The sequence below is a fragment of the Fundulus heteroclitus genome, chromosome 24, assembly GCF_011125445.2.
Source record: "Fundulus heteroclitus isolate FHET01 chromosome 24, MU-UCD_Fhet_4.1, whole genome shotgun sequence".
Lineage (NCBI taxonomy): Eukaryota > Metazoa > Chordata > Actinopteri > Cyprinodontiformes > Fundulidae > Fundulus > Fundulus heteroclitus.
In genome coordinates, this window is record NC_046384.1 from 22,730,398 (window position 1) to 22,743,240 (window position 12,843).

The 12,843-nt window shown below is 42.4% G+C and overlaps 1 protein-coding gene across 15 annotated transcripts in view; it reads left to right on the plus strand.

Moving 5' to 3' along the window:
• The window catches only part of dmd (dystrophin), a 311,598-nt gene that overhangs the window by 101,640 nt on the left and 197,115 nt on the right, over positions 1 to 12,843 (plus strand). For all 15 annotated transcript variants that reach the window (XM_036127849.1, XM_036127856.1, XM_036127844.1 and 12 more), the window contains exon 2: positions 833 to 894. In XM_036127849.1, the coding sequence (XP_035983742.1) occupies positions 833 to 894 (62 nt within the window). The remainder of the gene's footprint in view (positions 1 to 832; positions 895 to 12,843) is intronic.

Sequence of the window (12,843 nt, forward strand, 5' to 3'; positions counted from 1 at the left end):
GGATGGATCATTAAAGTATGTCTGTTTCTGATTCTGATTCTGATTCTGTTATAGTATTTCTTTATAGGACACTCCCTCCTGGAAAAGTTTAGCGCTGTGGTTCCCAGCAGTCCCAAAGCCTCAGAAGCTGCTTTGTAACCCTTCGATGAGGAAGAGGAGTCGCTTTCTTTTGTCTACTTCATGTTGTGAGACAGTTTAAGTGATTTCCTGATTCTGCAGGTCTGGCCGTTATCACGCCAGGTGGAACTGAATAAAAGAAAATGGGAAGCCATGTTTTTCACCTGGTTGGTTTAGAAAGCTTCACTGGAAACTTCTTTTTCTGTGTGTCTAATGTAAAAATGAGTTTGATCTCCTAAGCAAAAACAGATGCTGTCAGGAGGTGAAAGCGGTTGTGGCTGCTCTGGGCTTTGATCACAGGTCGCCGCTGAAGATGCAGGCGATGATGTGCTTTAATAGCGGGTGTAGAGACAGACAGGGATTAAACGCTGGAGGATGCTACGCGGTCTGAACGGTTCCTCATCCCAGCTTGTTCTGCCGCTGACACCCAGCCAACCATCGCCTGTAAGTGGGCTGCTGATTGATGTGATGAGGATGCAATTAGCCCTGAGCTGGATTAGAGGAGTCTGTTATCAAGCTGAGCACCACTCTGCTTTGCTTCTGTGGAGAAGTTTGGGAGCCTGAAGTCAGTACTGAAGTTAAATGTATATATACACTATATATATATATATATATACAGCGGACCATCCTAGAGATGTTTGTGCACTGTGATGCTTTCAGACCTTCAGCTGATTGACCTGTTCTGATCACTCTGTGTTTCCTTTTGTCCTTGCAGATGAAAGAGAAGACGTTCAGAAGAAGACTTTCACCAAATGGGTGAACATACGGTTGGCTAAGGTAAGGCGTATTCCTGGTGGCTCCAGCTCTAACTTATGCTCCTGGTTTCATCCTGCTGACAGGATGGGACTTTATATCTAGAATGTTTGATGCACAACGTTGTCAGGCGCTCAGCAAACTGGACCTTTATGGAGAAGATGGTGTTGGTGGTATCATGGTATGGGCATGCTGTTTTGATGGTGATCAGTGTTTCCCATTGGTTGAGAGTTAACGTGTGGTGGTGGACAGTGCGGGTTGCTTTGTACGGTACAGTGTGGCATGGTGCCAGTCTCTAAGTCACAGACGTCCCTCATACTGCAAATCTCCACATCCTACCTTAAAAACGGCCAACAGCTGAAACAAAGTGATGTGCATCACTACAAGCTAATACACATGTCTCATATATCAGGGATAATTATTTACACTGAATATCCTGTAATTCTAATGTGACATCTGTGACTAAGTCAATATAACAGAGTGTCTGCCTAGGCTAGGCTCCCTCATACTGCTTAGGCAGGCACTGGGGGGGGGGGGGGGGGGGGGGGGGGGCGTGCCTGTCCTGGGTTTTTACCTCAGAGTGGCCAACTTTCTGCTATTCCTCTCTTAATTTATCAATCATACAATTCAACCAATCAAACATACACCACTACTGAGAGGGGGGGGGGGGGGTCACTACATTCCTAGCGTACTTGGAAACTACTGTGGTCACCATTGCTATTGAGGCGTGGATATTCTGACTTATTTCCAAACAAAGAAGAAGAAGTAACAACTGAGCTAACGAGAACCAGCAGGAAGCAGCGGCCTTCCTTTCTGTGAGGACCATAAGCGCTGCAGTCCACCCTGGAGGAGACGTCCATGCTGGGAGGGTTAGCTACAGCAGCGAGGAGCACGGGGAGCAGAACCAAGCTCAGCCGGATGGAGGAATCAGGGGTTTCCTGCACGCAGAAGGGGAACACTGCTACGTTCTGCTCCTTTAGCTGTAGTTACCTCTCCTAGTATGAATGCTTACTTCAGCCCCACATCACTGCTCATGTTGATCACGCCGCGCATGCTTATGCTTGACGTTTGAGTTAAATGAACAGACACAGCACTACGCTGTGTTGCCAGATCTGACTCTTTCCAAAGCATGTAAAAAAACTAAATCCTGCCCCAATCTCAACCTGTCTAGAACTCATGTTAAAAACATAGAAGTATTACACACAGAATAAAGAACACGCCACTGGCCTGAAGTAGAGGAAAAAACATCACTCTCACAGGCTCCCCACAAAAATGTGCAATCAGGCAACTAAATAACCGGCACACACCAGACCAGCCTCATGTTGTCAGGCCGTCAGAGCAACCGCTCAATCTTTTACCAATAGAGTTGTAAATCTACCTTATTATAAAGTTTATATCTATGAAACATTTTAAAGTTGGTCAGAAGATCTCAACCCATTTGGGGCATTTATAATTGACCAGTACCACTTCATAGTGACGCTTGATTAACCAGAGTTTGACAGATTCTGCACATTTTAAAATGAATTAACTAAGAAAATGAGTGCAAGGAGACATCATTTCATTAAAATGCAGAAGTTTTTTATATTTTTACGACACACAACGACAATTATTTTCATATCTTCCTTTCTAAAAACCCACCAAATGTGAAAAGGAGCCCAAATTTGAACAACCTGCCCAAAGCTAACGTGTTCAAGAGAAGCCCAATTGACAACACTTTCCTTTTTGATTTTGGAGTTTTATTTAGATCATTTTTTTACGCAGCTCTGTAGGAGTGGTCACAGAGCCACGGTCCAGCCTGAAGCAAGTAAAATGTTTGGTGAAAACATAGAAAGTCCCCCTTCAGTTTGTTTCTGCAGCCGGGTCAGCTCAGGTGTGCTGTGTGCGTATAGTGACTGTCATCAATGTCTGATCCTAGTCAGCAGCACCAATCAGCAGCATTTCTTCAGTCATATTCCTACATTTCCCAACCTTTCTGCCAGTGGCACAAAGCGGGGGGATAGTAGCATGTAACAGGCGTTCCCTAACCCAGACGCTGCTGTTGCTGAGAATAATCTGGCAGCTTTCTGTACGTTTTTACGTCCAGACTGAAACCTTTGCTCCCCGGTTCAGCAGGCTTTGAACCAGGCTGCTATGGAAACATGCAGTTGGTCCATTTGGCCTGAATCAGGGCCCAGACTAAACACACAGCCCACATCATTTCCATCATTATGTACTCTCTTCAATGACTGTCGGCTCTGTTCCATGTTTTTCATTTAATTCTCTCTCAGAGGCAAATAAACAGGATGGAAGGATTTGTTGTTGTTAATGCCAGGAGCATCTTTCTCCTGCCGTCTTCCTTTCAGCCAAGCTGTTTGCTTTGGTCTGGGAGCGATGCACAATTTGAGCGTTTCCTTTTATGGCACCCAAAGGTCATTCCCTCCACGTCTATCTTCTCTTTAGAGTCATGTCAGTATTGCTGGGATGAAGCAAAACCAAAGGGCAGCACCGGGCTGGGCTTTTAGGGGTAATCTACGGTGCTGAGTGCCATTATTATTTCACTTGAAAGCAACAAGTTGAGCTACTTGGATACATGCTCAGAAAAGCTCCTGGTAGAGTATCGATTATCTGAATATTCAGTGTTTTTTCTCTTTGTAAGCTCCCTGGCTAAAAATAAACACCCTCTAGAGAGGTAGTAACAAATAATCACCACTTTTTGGCCTATTTTCTTCATTCAGAAATCAAATCATGCCCGCTCTGACCCGAGTCTTATAAACTATTGTCTGCAGAAAAAATTAACAATGCAAAGAAAACATGCTCTAAATGTTGTAATTACAGTGGACAGTCACAAAAAGAAAAACAAAGTTTTCATCAGGGTGAATATAGTCATGGGGATAACTAAGTACACCCTAGCTGCTCCCATAGGGTTTATAGCAGCTAATATAATTGACTTAATGAACTCATTACCATTAGCTTGAGCATCTCTATAGAAGTAAAAGCCTCAGATGTTTGCTGGTCTGGAGCATACAGGTGTGTAAACAACAAGAAGGTGGAAAACCATCAGTAACAGTTTCTTACCTCCATCAGTCTAGGAAGGCTTGTGAAGCCATTTTTCAGCTATTTGAAGAGTATTATTAAACAGAGAGGAGGACTATTCACATTTAGAAAACGTTTAATATAGATACTAATCTATGCGTGAATGTCCCAGGAAATCCACTCCAGGTTTAGACCGTGCAATGCTCAGAAATAACAATAATCTCAAGTCCTCCATTTGAGACTCTACAACCATCAGCTGACGTCTTCAGAACTGTTAAAACTCAAGATGGGACGTAGTGACCCTCAACTCTGGGTTCTCTGCATCTCTAAGCCATAATAAAAAACACAAGAATTAAAGACTCAACAATATTTCACTCTGTGTGATGATTTTATATATGAGTAATATAAAAGATGTATAATGTCTGACTGACAGAAGATGTTGAACTGTTTTCCCCATCCATTTACAATTCAGAGTATTTAGGACGTACCGTCTTCTAGCCAGTAGAGGGTTCTAAGCATAAGTCCTGGCTTCTTACTCCAAGAACTTTAACATGTAGTAGTCCTTCTTATTAAGTACAAAAAATGACTGTTCCTTCAGCAACACGTTCTTGATTTTGTTCTTGGACATTTCTGAAGAATTATTATGTGTGTGTGTGTGTGTGTGGGGGGGGGGGGGGTTATCCATCCCAATGCATTAGTCCTATGTCTATTCTACAAACTTGATTAGAAGGTTGTGGAGGTGTGCCGTTGCCACAGTGACTGAGATTTATGAGCATGTGTGCACATTTTGGCTCGTGTGCCAGTTGGTGTGCATTTAAATGTGCAAGAAAGTAACTTTGTTGCTTTTAGCCTCCTCTTTTTCATCCCTCTTTTCTTTCATTTGTTCTCTCCCCTTTGAGCCTCAATTTTCCACATCAGTCCTTTCCTCCATCAGCTTTCATTTTTATTTATTTAGCTTTTCCTTACTTGCAAATAAATCTCCTCTTTCCACGTGTTTACCCTGTTAGGTTGAGTGGTTGTGTGAAGATGAAGAAAATCCTATGTGATCCTCTCTAATTAAATGGATTAGTCACTATATCCAAAATGTGACTTGCAGACAGGTTATCCAGCCACGTGAAAAAACTAGAGATGTCCCGATGCAATCCCGGGTGTTGGATAAGATTCCTGGTAAAGGTAAAGGTTAGGGTTTAAATATCAGTGTTGGAGTCACAGATGAAACTTAAATCTCTATAGCAGTCACCATTTGTGCAACCAAGTTTAGACAGCTTGCTAAAGCATTTTGTTGATCTGAAGATCATTTCCTATCTGTGATGTGACATGTCTGTGCAGACAGCGGTCATCAGAGGTGTGACAACGCGTTCAGCTAGCAGGACGCCATACTGGCCTTCATGAGAATCGCACGAGATTTTGTTAAAAACATCACAAATCCTTTTTCAGCATCATCATCATATTAATCATAATCCTCATCTTTATTGTCATTGCACCTCACATTCCAATAACAGAATTTGCACAGGCAAACTTTGCCTTTAATAATAATGACTTGATATTATTTTTGCCATTATTCCAGAATTTCATTGATGATGAGGATGATGAGGTTCATGACTAGTTAAAAGCAGCATGTGCCATCTCTCTAGTGTTTAGTTTCATCTTTTGTTTTGACTTGTAGGGATGTATCAGACTAAAACTCTTTTATATTGTTGGTAATATTATATACTTAATAAGATGTGGCGATGATGAAAAATTCTAGTTTTTAGAAAACCTATTCAACTGTTACAAAATGTGAAAATGATTCTGGGTAATCGTCAGAGCGACAGCTTAAATGCATTAAGAGAAAAAACAATAAAAGTTACATTTTTCACCCATTTTGTTGGGCTTTTGTTCTTCAAAGGTGTCACAAATAAAGAGGCTCACAGCAGCACAATAACTTCAGAACGATTAGTGCGTTCATGGGAAGTCACCAATAACACAGAAGAAAGTCGCTAGATTTTTTTGAAAAAGGTCGCTGGATGGGTCTGAAAGGATCATGAACATGGTGAGAAATCTGCTAAATTGGCAGCAGTGACATACATTTTCAAAAGAAGTTGATAGTTGTGGTGGCTGTTATTTTGCTGTGGTGGTGTGCCATGGTCAGTTCCATGTAGCAGAAGGCCTGCCTTCTGCATCAGATGTTATCCTAACAGAGTATTTCAGAAAAAGGACATAATGCCAACAGTCAGGCATGGTGGTGGTAGTGTAGTGGTCTGGGCTGCTTTATCACATTAGGACCAGGGTGACTTGGTCCTGAAGTTGTTGATCCTGACTTCTCTAAATGGCTCCAAAAGGATGGAATAAAGGTTTTGGAGTGGTGTGGTCATGAGCACAGGCTATTTATAGTTGAAACCCCCAATGTGGCTAAATGAAAACAGTAAAGAAAATAATGCCCCAAAGTTCCTCCATAGCATTGTAAAACACTCTTTGTCTGAAGTTAACATTCTTGTGAGGACCTGAAACATTGAAATCACCAAAAGAAGAAATCTGTAAGCAGGTGAATACTTGGTACACCGACCTGGATGCTAAAGCCAGACTGAGCTCAGATCATTGCCATTTTGCTGTTGGCACAACAGCTTCTGGGCTTTCTAAGGCCGGATTTGTTAAAAAAGATTAATCTCTGGACCCTCTACGAGGGTTGAGATAACGTGAACCAAACTGACCTACATAGAGTCTGGACAAAACAAATCCTCTCCCAGTGTGAGCAACACAGTAACAGACAGCTGAGCAACAGGCTGCAGGGCGACCAGCAAGGAATGCTGAAGCCAAACTCATGGGCTCAGTTATGTAACGCTGGGTCACCCAGTTCTGCATCCATCAGCAGTCTAAAACGCTCATCATATTCCAGCCACAGGCTCTCTGGTTTCCCAGGTTTATGGCACGATGAACAGCGTCACTTTTGTTCTACGCCTTCTCTTATTATCTTCTCACCATCCTCTTCAGAACGATCTCCTCTGAGCATGGCTGAGAAAAAAGACCGAGTGAGGCCCTTATCAGTCTAGACTTAAGTGTCAGTGCAACATTATGAGAGAGGAGGAGTTGAAAAGTACGAGCGTGTAAATGAGTAGAGAAGTGAAAACGAGAGCTAATTTGACTCAACTGGTCTGTTAGATAAAGCACAGAGTAAAAGAAGGCCAACAGGAGAGGTTATGGTTAATAAAAACAGAATAAGGTGAGAAAATAATCAATGACAGCATCATACAGCCTCTGCAGGACGGCACAGAGCGGCACAGAGCGGCAGGGCGTGGTTGGCCATCTGCTAAAGTTAGACTATTTGGATTGTTGCTGGACAGTGGAGCCCTGGTGTAGTCACTATACACAGATCACCACGCACCAACAGGAAACTGAACCATCACAACATCCGTATTTTTAACATAATTCACCAAAGGCAGACCAGATTTATACAATAACTTAGGTGATTAAAAATGAAACGCACCAGAATAAGCAACAAATAAAGCTCGTCTGTCTTCAGTGTGCTCACCCATTGTAGAATGTTTGGTTGCAAAAAGTGAAGCATTTTAACTGTTTTCCAGAGAACGACTTGCTTTTGGTCTTCCTTCTGCATTTTGACTAGCTTTTATTGTGTGGTCTGCGCGTGCTGCTAGGAGCACCTCTGTGTTCTCTGTACGTTAGGATGAAGGAGCGACTGACAGCGCAGGGCGGAGAGGAGCTGAGACGGACGCTGTGAGAATGAGGGGTAGAGATTGGGAGCTCTCTTCTCCTGATCTTCACATCTAAAGGAGTCCATGGAGGTGGTTTGGGCGTCTGGTTCAGGCCCGGCCCACTGGGAGGAGACCCCAAGGAAGACCCAGAACCTGCTGCAGTCACTATATATCCTGTCTGGTCTGGGAACACCCTGAGATCCCCCAGAATGAGATGGAGTATGTCGCTGGGGAGAGGGACGTCTGGGTTTCTCTTTGGACCTGTTGTCTGATGGATGGATGGATGGTGGATGGATGGATGGATGGATGGATGGATGGATGGATGGATGGATGGATGGATGGTGGATGGTGGATGGATGGATGGATGGTGGATGGATGGATGGATGGTGGATGGATGGATGGATGGATGGATGGATGGTGGATGGTGGATGGATGGATGGATGGATGGATGGATGGATGGATGGATGGATGGATGGATAGATCCTCCTTATCAAGCCATAAAATCATGCACTTTAGGAGTATGAAACTATTTGTTTCTTATTAAGTTCAGTTCTTGTTTCAGTCTCAAGACCAAAGTGTGTGGCTCATAACTAATATCCCACCTGAGCTGTGAATCTCTGCAGCTCCTCCAGGCTTACCTTGGGTTTACCAGTGTGACTGGAAAAGGCAATGGGTTGCACTGGACTTTATTTAGGGCGTATCACAGTGTAGCACAACACCGGCTACACTTTTCAGATTTTATTGGCTAGCTGGAAAACTATCCCTAATTTATCACTTTGTCCATCAGCAGCAGAAAAAAGTAAGATTACAACCAGGAGTAGATTTTATAGCTGTAGGGTTATAGTGTGAATAATAGCATTTGTTAACCAAACTGCAGCAACCACCATCCTCTAGTAGCAGACAGCCAGAGGATCCTTGGTGAATGTTCTGTCAGAGAACCAGAAGTTCCTGTTGTCCTTATTTGGTCGTTAAGTCCCGTCACACAGGAACAGCACATGGTATTCACTTTAATACCTTTCAGGAATGTGATAGCCCACCATGCTTCTGGAGCGTATTGTGAAGGACAAATCAACTGGAACTGATTTTTTTCTTCCCTCTCCCTCTTCTCCGCATGCTTTTGTAAATAAGCTGTGTAATCATGATGTACCCTGCAGCAATCCTTTCTGGTGGTAATTTACCAAATCAGACTCTGAATCCTGCATTCCTTTCTCTCGCTTTCTGCGCAGACAATTTGCACGCTGTGAATATGTTATTTTAGTTGTTCTGCAAAGCTGTAAAACCAATGTGAACCTTGTGATTAAGCCCGCCAGTCGTTTAATCTGCAAATGCGTGTGTTTGGGAAGCAGTGGGAACCTTTGACTGGTACTGTCAGGGATGGCAGAGTTCATGTACACGCTGCTCCTTCAATGAATGGCAAATCTGTCTGAAGTGAACAGTTAGCATCATTTGGAAAATTACGGTTAGTCAGTGTGTGTTTTTCAGTGTGTGTGTGTGTGGTTGATTGGTTCTAATGCTCATTAAGCATTCCTGTGGGAGAAGCTGCACCCATAAGATGAATGGTGTTGAGGAATTTCATTGGTTCTGCAGCACAGCTCACCCACTGGCTTATCTAAGGCCTCATCTTGTTTTATCGAACAGTTACTGCGTACAGATCTGGTTTACATCAGAGCCCCTCTGCCCACATCTAACAGCTGGCCTGGTTACGTATAGGCTGTGCAGTTCCTGAATGCACTTCAGTGTGAATGTTATGTTGGTTACAAAAATAAGCCTCCAACAAAAAAACTATTGCTTATTAAAATACCATTCTGATTAAAATGACAAGCATTGCAGGTCCAGCTTTAAAGCCTAGTTTCATTAAAGGTGGCACAAAAACAGCCAAAGAACGATGACAGCTGGCTTAACAATCGTCTTCCACTTCTCACCACAACCTCTTAGCTTTCTTTATTCTTCTGCTCAGGATCTGACCCTTTTCTTTATATGCTGCTGTTGGCACCACCTTCTGACTGGGAGTATTATTGTCACTGCCTGAACGCATTGTCAACATGTTTTTAAAAAAGGGCCTATATCATGCAAAATCAACTTTGTTGAGCTTTTAACTATTATGAGCCATTCCTTCATCAAAATCATGCCCAAAGTGGTGTTTTTTCTGGATCAATGCATGTCTGAGTAAACCTCGTGAATTCTGCTTTCTGAGCAGCAGTCCCTCTCTGTGCTGGAAAACGGTTCATCTCATGTCTACGTAGAACAGTCATTATATAATTATATATACTGCACTTGAAATAAGATGATGGAGATGAGTTGTTCATATTATAGTGCAGAAATGTTATTCCACTGGTCGATCATTTAAACTTGCTGCTCAAATCCAGGACAAATGCTCTCATTCCAGGAAAATTCTACTTACTTTTAGATCCCTCTCTGAAGTGTGCCCAGGAAACAACATGGCCAGGAGTGATGACGTGAGGTGGAGCGCCATCATTTCTGACTTAATTCAGGGGCTGCATCCTTCGAAGGACGTATTTGTTGGTCGATGACGTCACAGCGCAACGACCAAGGCTGTCCCAGTTCATGAATCCTTCTAAGACTTCTTCTAATGTGGGCCAAAAACGTGTCCTTCTTTTTTCCCTGATTTAAAGGATGGGTCCGGTGTATCCTTCATTGCTAATCCTATCCCATGATTCATTGCGGGTGGACAGAACTTTTTAACCGGAGACAGCAATGGTGCTTTGCAGCTCCTGCTGGCTTTCTGCTATGAAAAACAATTCAGATATCTAATGTCATTGTTTGGTTAGTTCATTATTATAATTCTTTACAAATAAACTGATTCAAGCTTTGCTCGGAAACTTATAGGGTTAGTGTTTAAGTTGGAACATGTTTTATGAAATCACACAAGTGGTATTTGTCATCTATTAATTTTGTTTGGTGCTATGTTTCAACACAACGTTAAACATGTGGCTGATTAATGAATAAGAATAAAATAAAAATATTCTTCTTCGGGTTCCATTTGCTTCACAGCTGCTTTGCGCTCTCGCTTGCTCTGCAACAGAGAGCGCGGCAGCACAGTGAAGGCTACTGCCTTCCAGGTTGGAAAAATAGCTCCAAAAAACAACTAATATTTCATTACAAATGAATCCTCTGTCATGCCAAAGGCAATATTTCAATTCAATTCAATTCAATTTTATTTATATAGCGCCAAATCATGAAACATGTCATCTCAAGGCACTTTACAAAGTCAAGTTCAATCATATTATACAGATTGGGTCAGATTATACAGATTGGTCAAAAATGTCCTATATAAGGAAACCAGTTGATTGCATCAAAGTCCCGACAAGCAGCATTCACTCCTGGGGAACCGTAGAGCCACAGGGAGAGTCATCTGCATTGTACATGGCTTTGCTGCAATCCCTCATACTGAGCAAGCATGAAGCGACAGTGGGAAGAAAAACTCCCCATTAACGGGAAAAAAAAACCTCCGGCAGAACCGGGCTCAGTATAAACGGTCATCTGCCTCGACCGACTGGGGTTACAGAAGACAGAACAGAGACACAACAAGAGAAACAAAAAGCACAGAAGCACACATTGATCTAGTAATCTGTTCTACATTAGATGGTAGTAGCGGGTGAGCCGTCTTCTCTGGATGATGTCACAGTTAACAGAACGCCAGACCAGGTGTACCTACTATGAAGAGAAAAATGACAGAGAACAGAAAGTTAAAAGCTGAAATGACAACACATAATGCATAATTGAAGAACAGTAGAACTCTATAGAGTGAAAAAATTAGATCCTGATGTCCTTCAGTAGCCTAAGCCTATAGCAGTAAAACTATAAAGGAAGCTCAGACTAAAATGAGCCACTCTAGTTATAAGTTTTGTCAAAAAGGAAAGTTTTAAGATTAGTCTTAAAAGTAGACAGGGTGTCTGCCTCACGGACCAAATGATGATTTCATCATCTATAAGCCTACAGTTGACTTTGGAAGGCTTGAAAAAGGCCTTATGATGTATAACCTTTACAGAGTCCAGGCTGCATGCAGACACTAGCCATTCTGGTGCCCTCTACAAGACCCTAGTTTTAGCCTCTGTTTTAATTAAGCTAGCCTAAGAGAACTGAAACACAAAGGCAGAGCTGCAACTTGTTTTACATTCAATAAACAGATAATCTGATACAGAGGGAGATGTTTGCACCAAGCAGCATTTAAAGTAGCTCCATTCTTCACCATTTAATCTGCATCTATTCTTTAAAGAATACTTGAAGATGGGGAAAATGTTCTTTACTATTTCATTGAAAGCTTTAGCCTGTTCTGTTAAAACTACAACATTATTTAAGACCACAGCTGATAGAAGAGGCGTAAATCTTCATCTGGAGGGTTTTATCTGTTCTGGTTATTTTATAAGGGGACACTGTGTTCCCATTTTCTCCACTGGCAGGCTTGTTTCTGTGTAAAAGGAGAAAATGGTGGAAATGAACTGACAGAAAAAATAGCATTCTGTTATAATAAAACTGTTGGCCATTTTGGGCAACTAGAGGATGGAAACTAAAAATAATTATGGAGTAAAAAGACACTTGATTTTTTTTTTAGAACAATTGTTAATTAATTTTTCCAACTGGTGTGGCCTCTCTTTGGTCTGTTTATTAAAGAAATCCAGTCCAACGAGCATTCAGCAGCTGAACTCGCACACGGTTCTTCTCACTTAACCTCCCAGCTGTTTCAGGTGGAAAACACAAACAGTGAAGCAAATCTGTCACAAGCTACAGATCATATGCTGACTGGAGCTAGTAACAACACCACCTGCCTCTTAACGTTATTTCACTCTAATACATGTTAGAAAAGTTAACGATCGCTCCCAGACACTGTGCTAATTCCCTCTGCCCACTTCTGTTGGATCAGCTGATTGGGTGCATGGGTAGGTGGGTAGGTTGGTGTTTCCTGTTGGGAGCATTTGACTGACGGCGGTGGGAGGTTCATCACAATGATGGACAACAGCTCGCTGAGGGTTGTTCTTTAAATAAAGGCCAGCAGTCAGAGATGCAGAACGTTTCTACTCCTTATTTCATTTGATTTATTTCATGTTTTTTTTGTGTGATCTGAGGTGTCTCAGCAGCGCCCCCTACAGCCGTGTGTGGCATCCCTAGCAGACCCTCGCCTGGCTTTGCTATACAGCAAACTGAGTCTGGAACTGCTCCTATAGAGCCCTCTTTCCTGATACCGACCAATCACAGGCGTGGGCGGGCTTTATATGTTGAGTGAGGTGCAGAAAAACAAAACGATAGATAAATC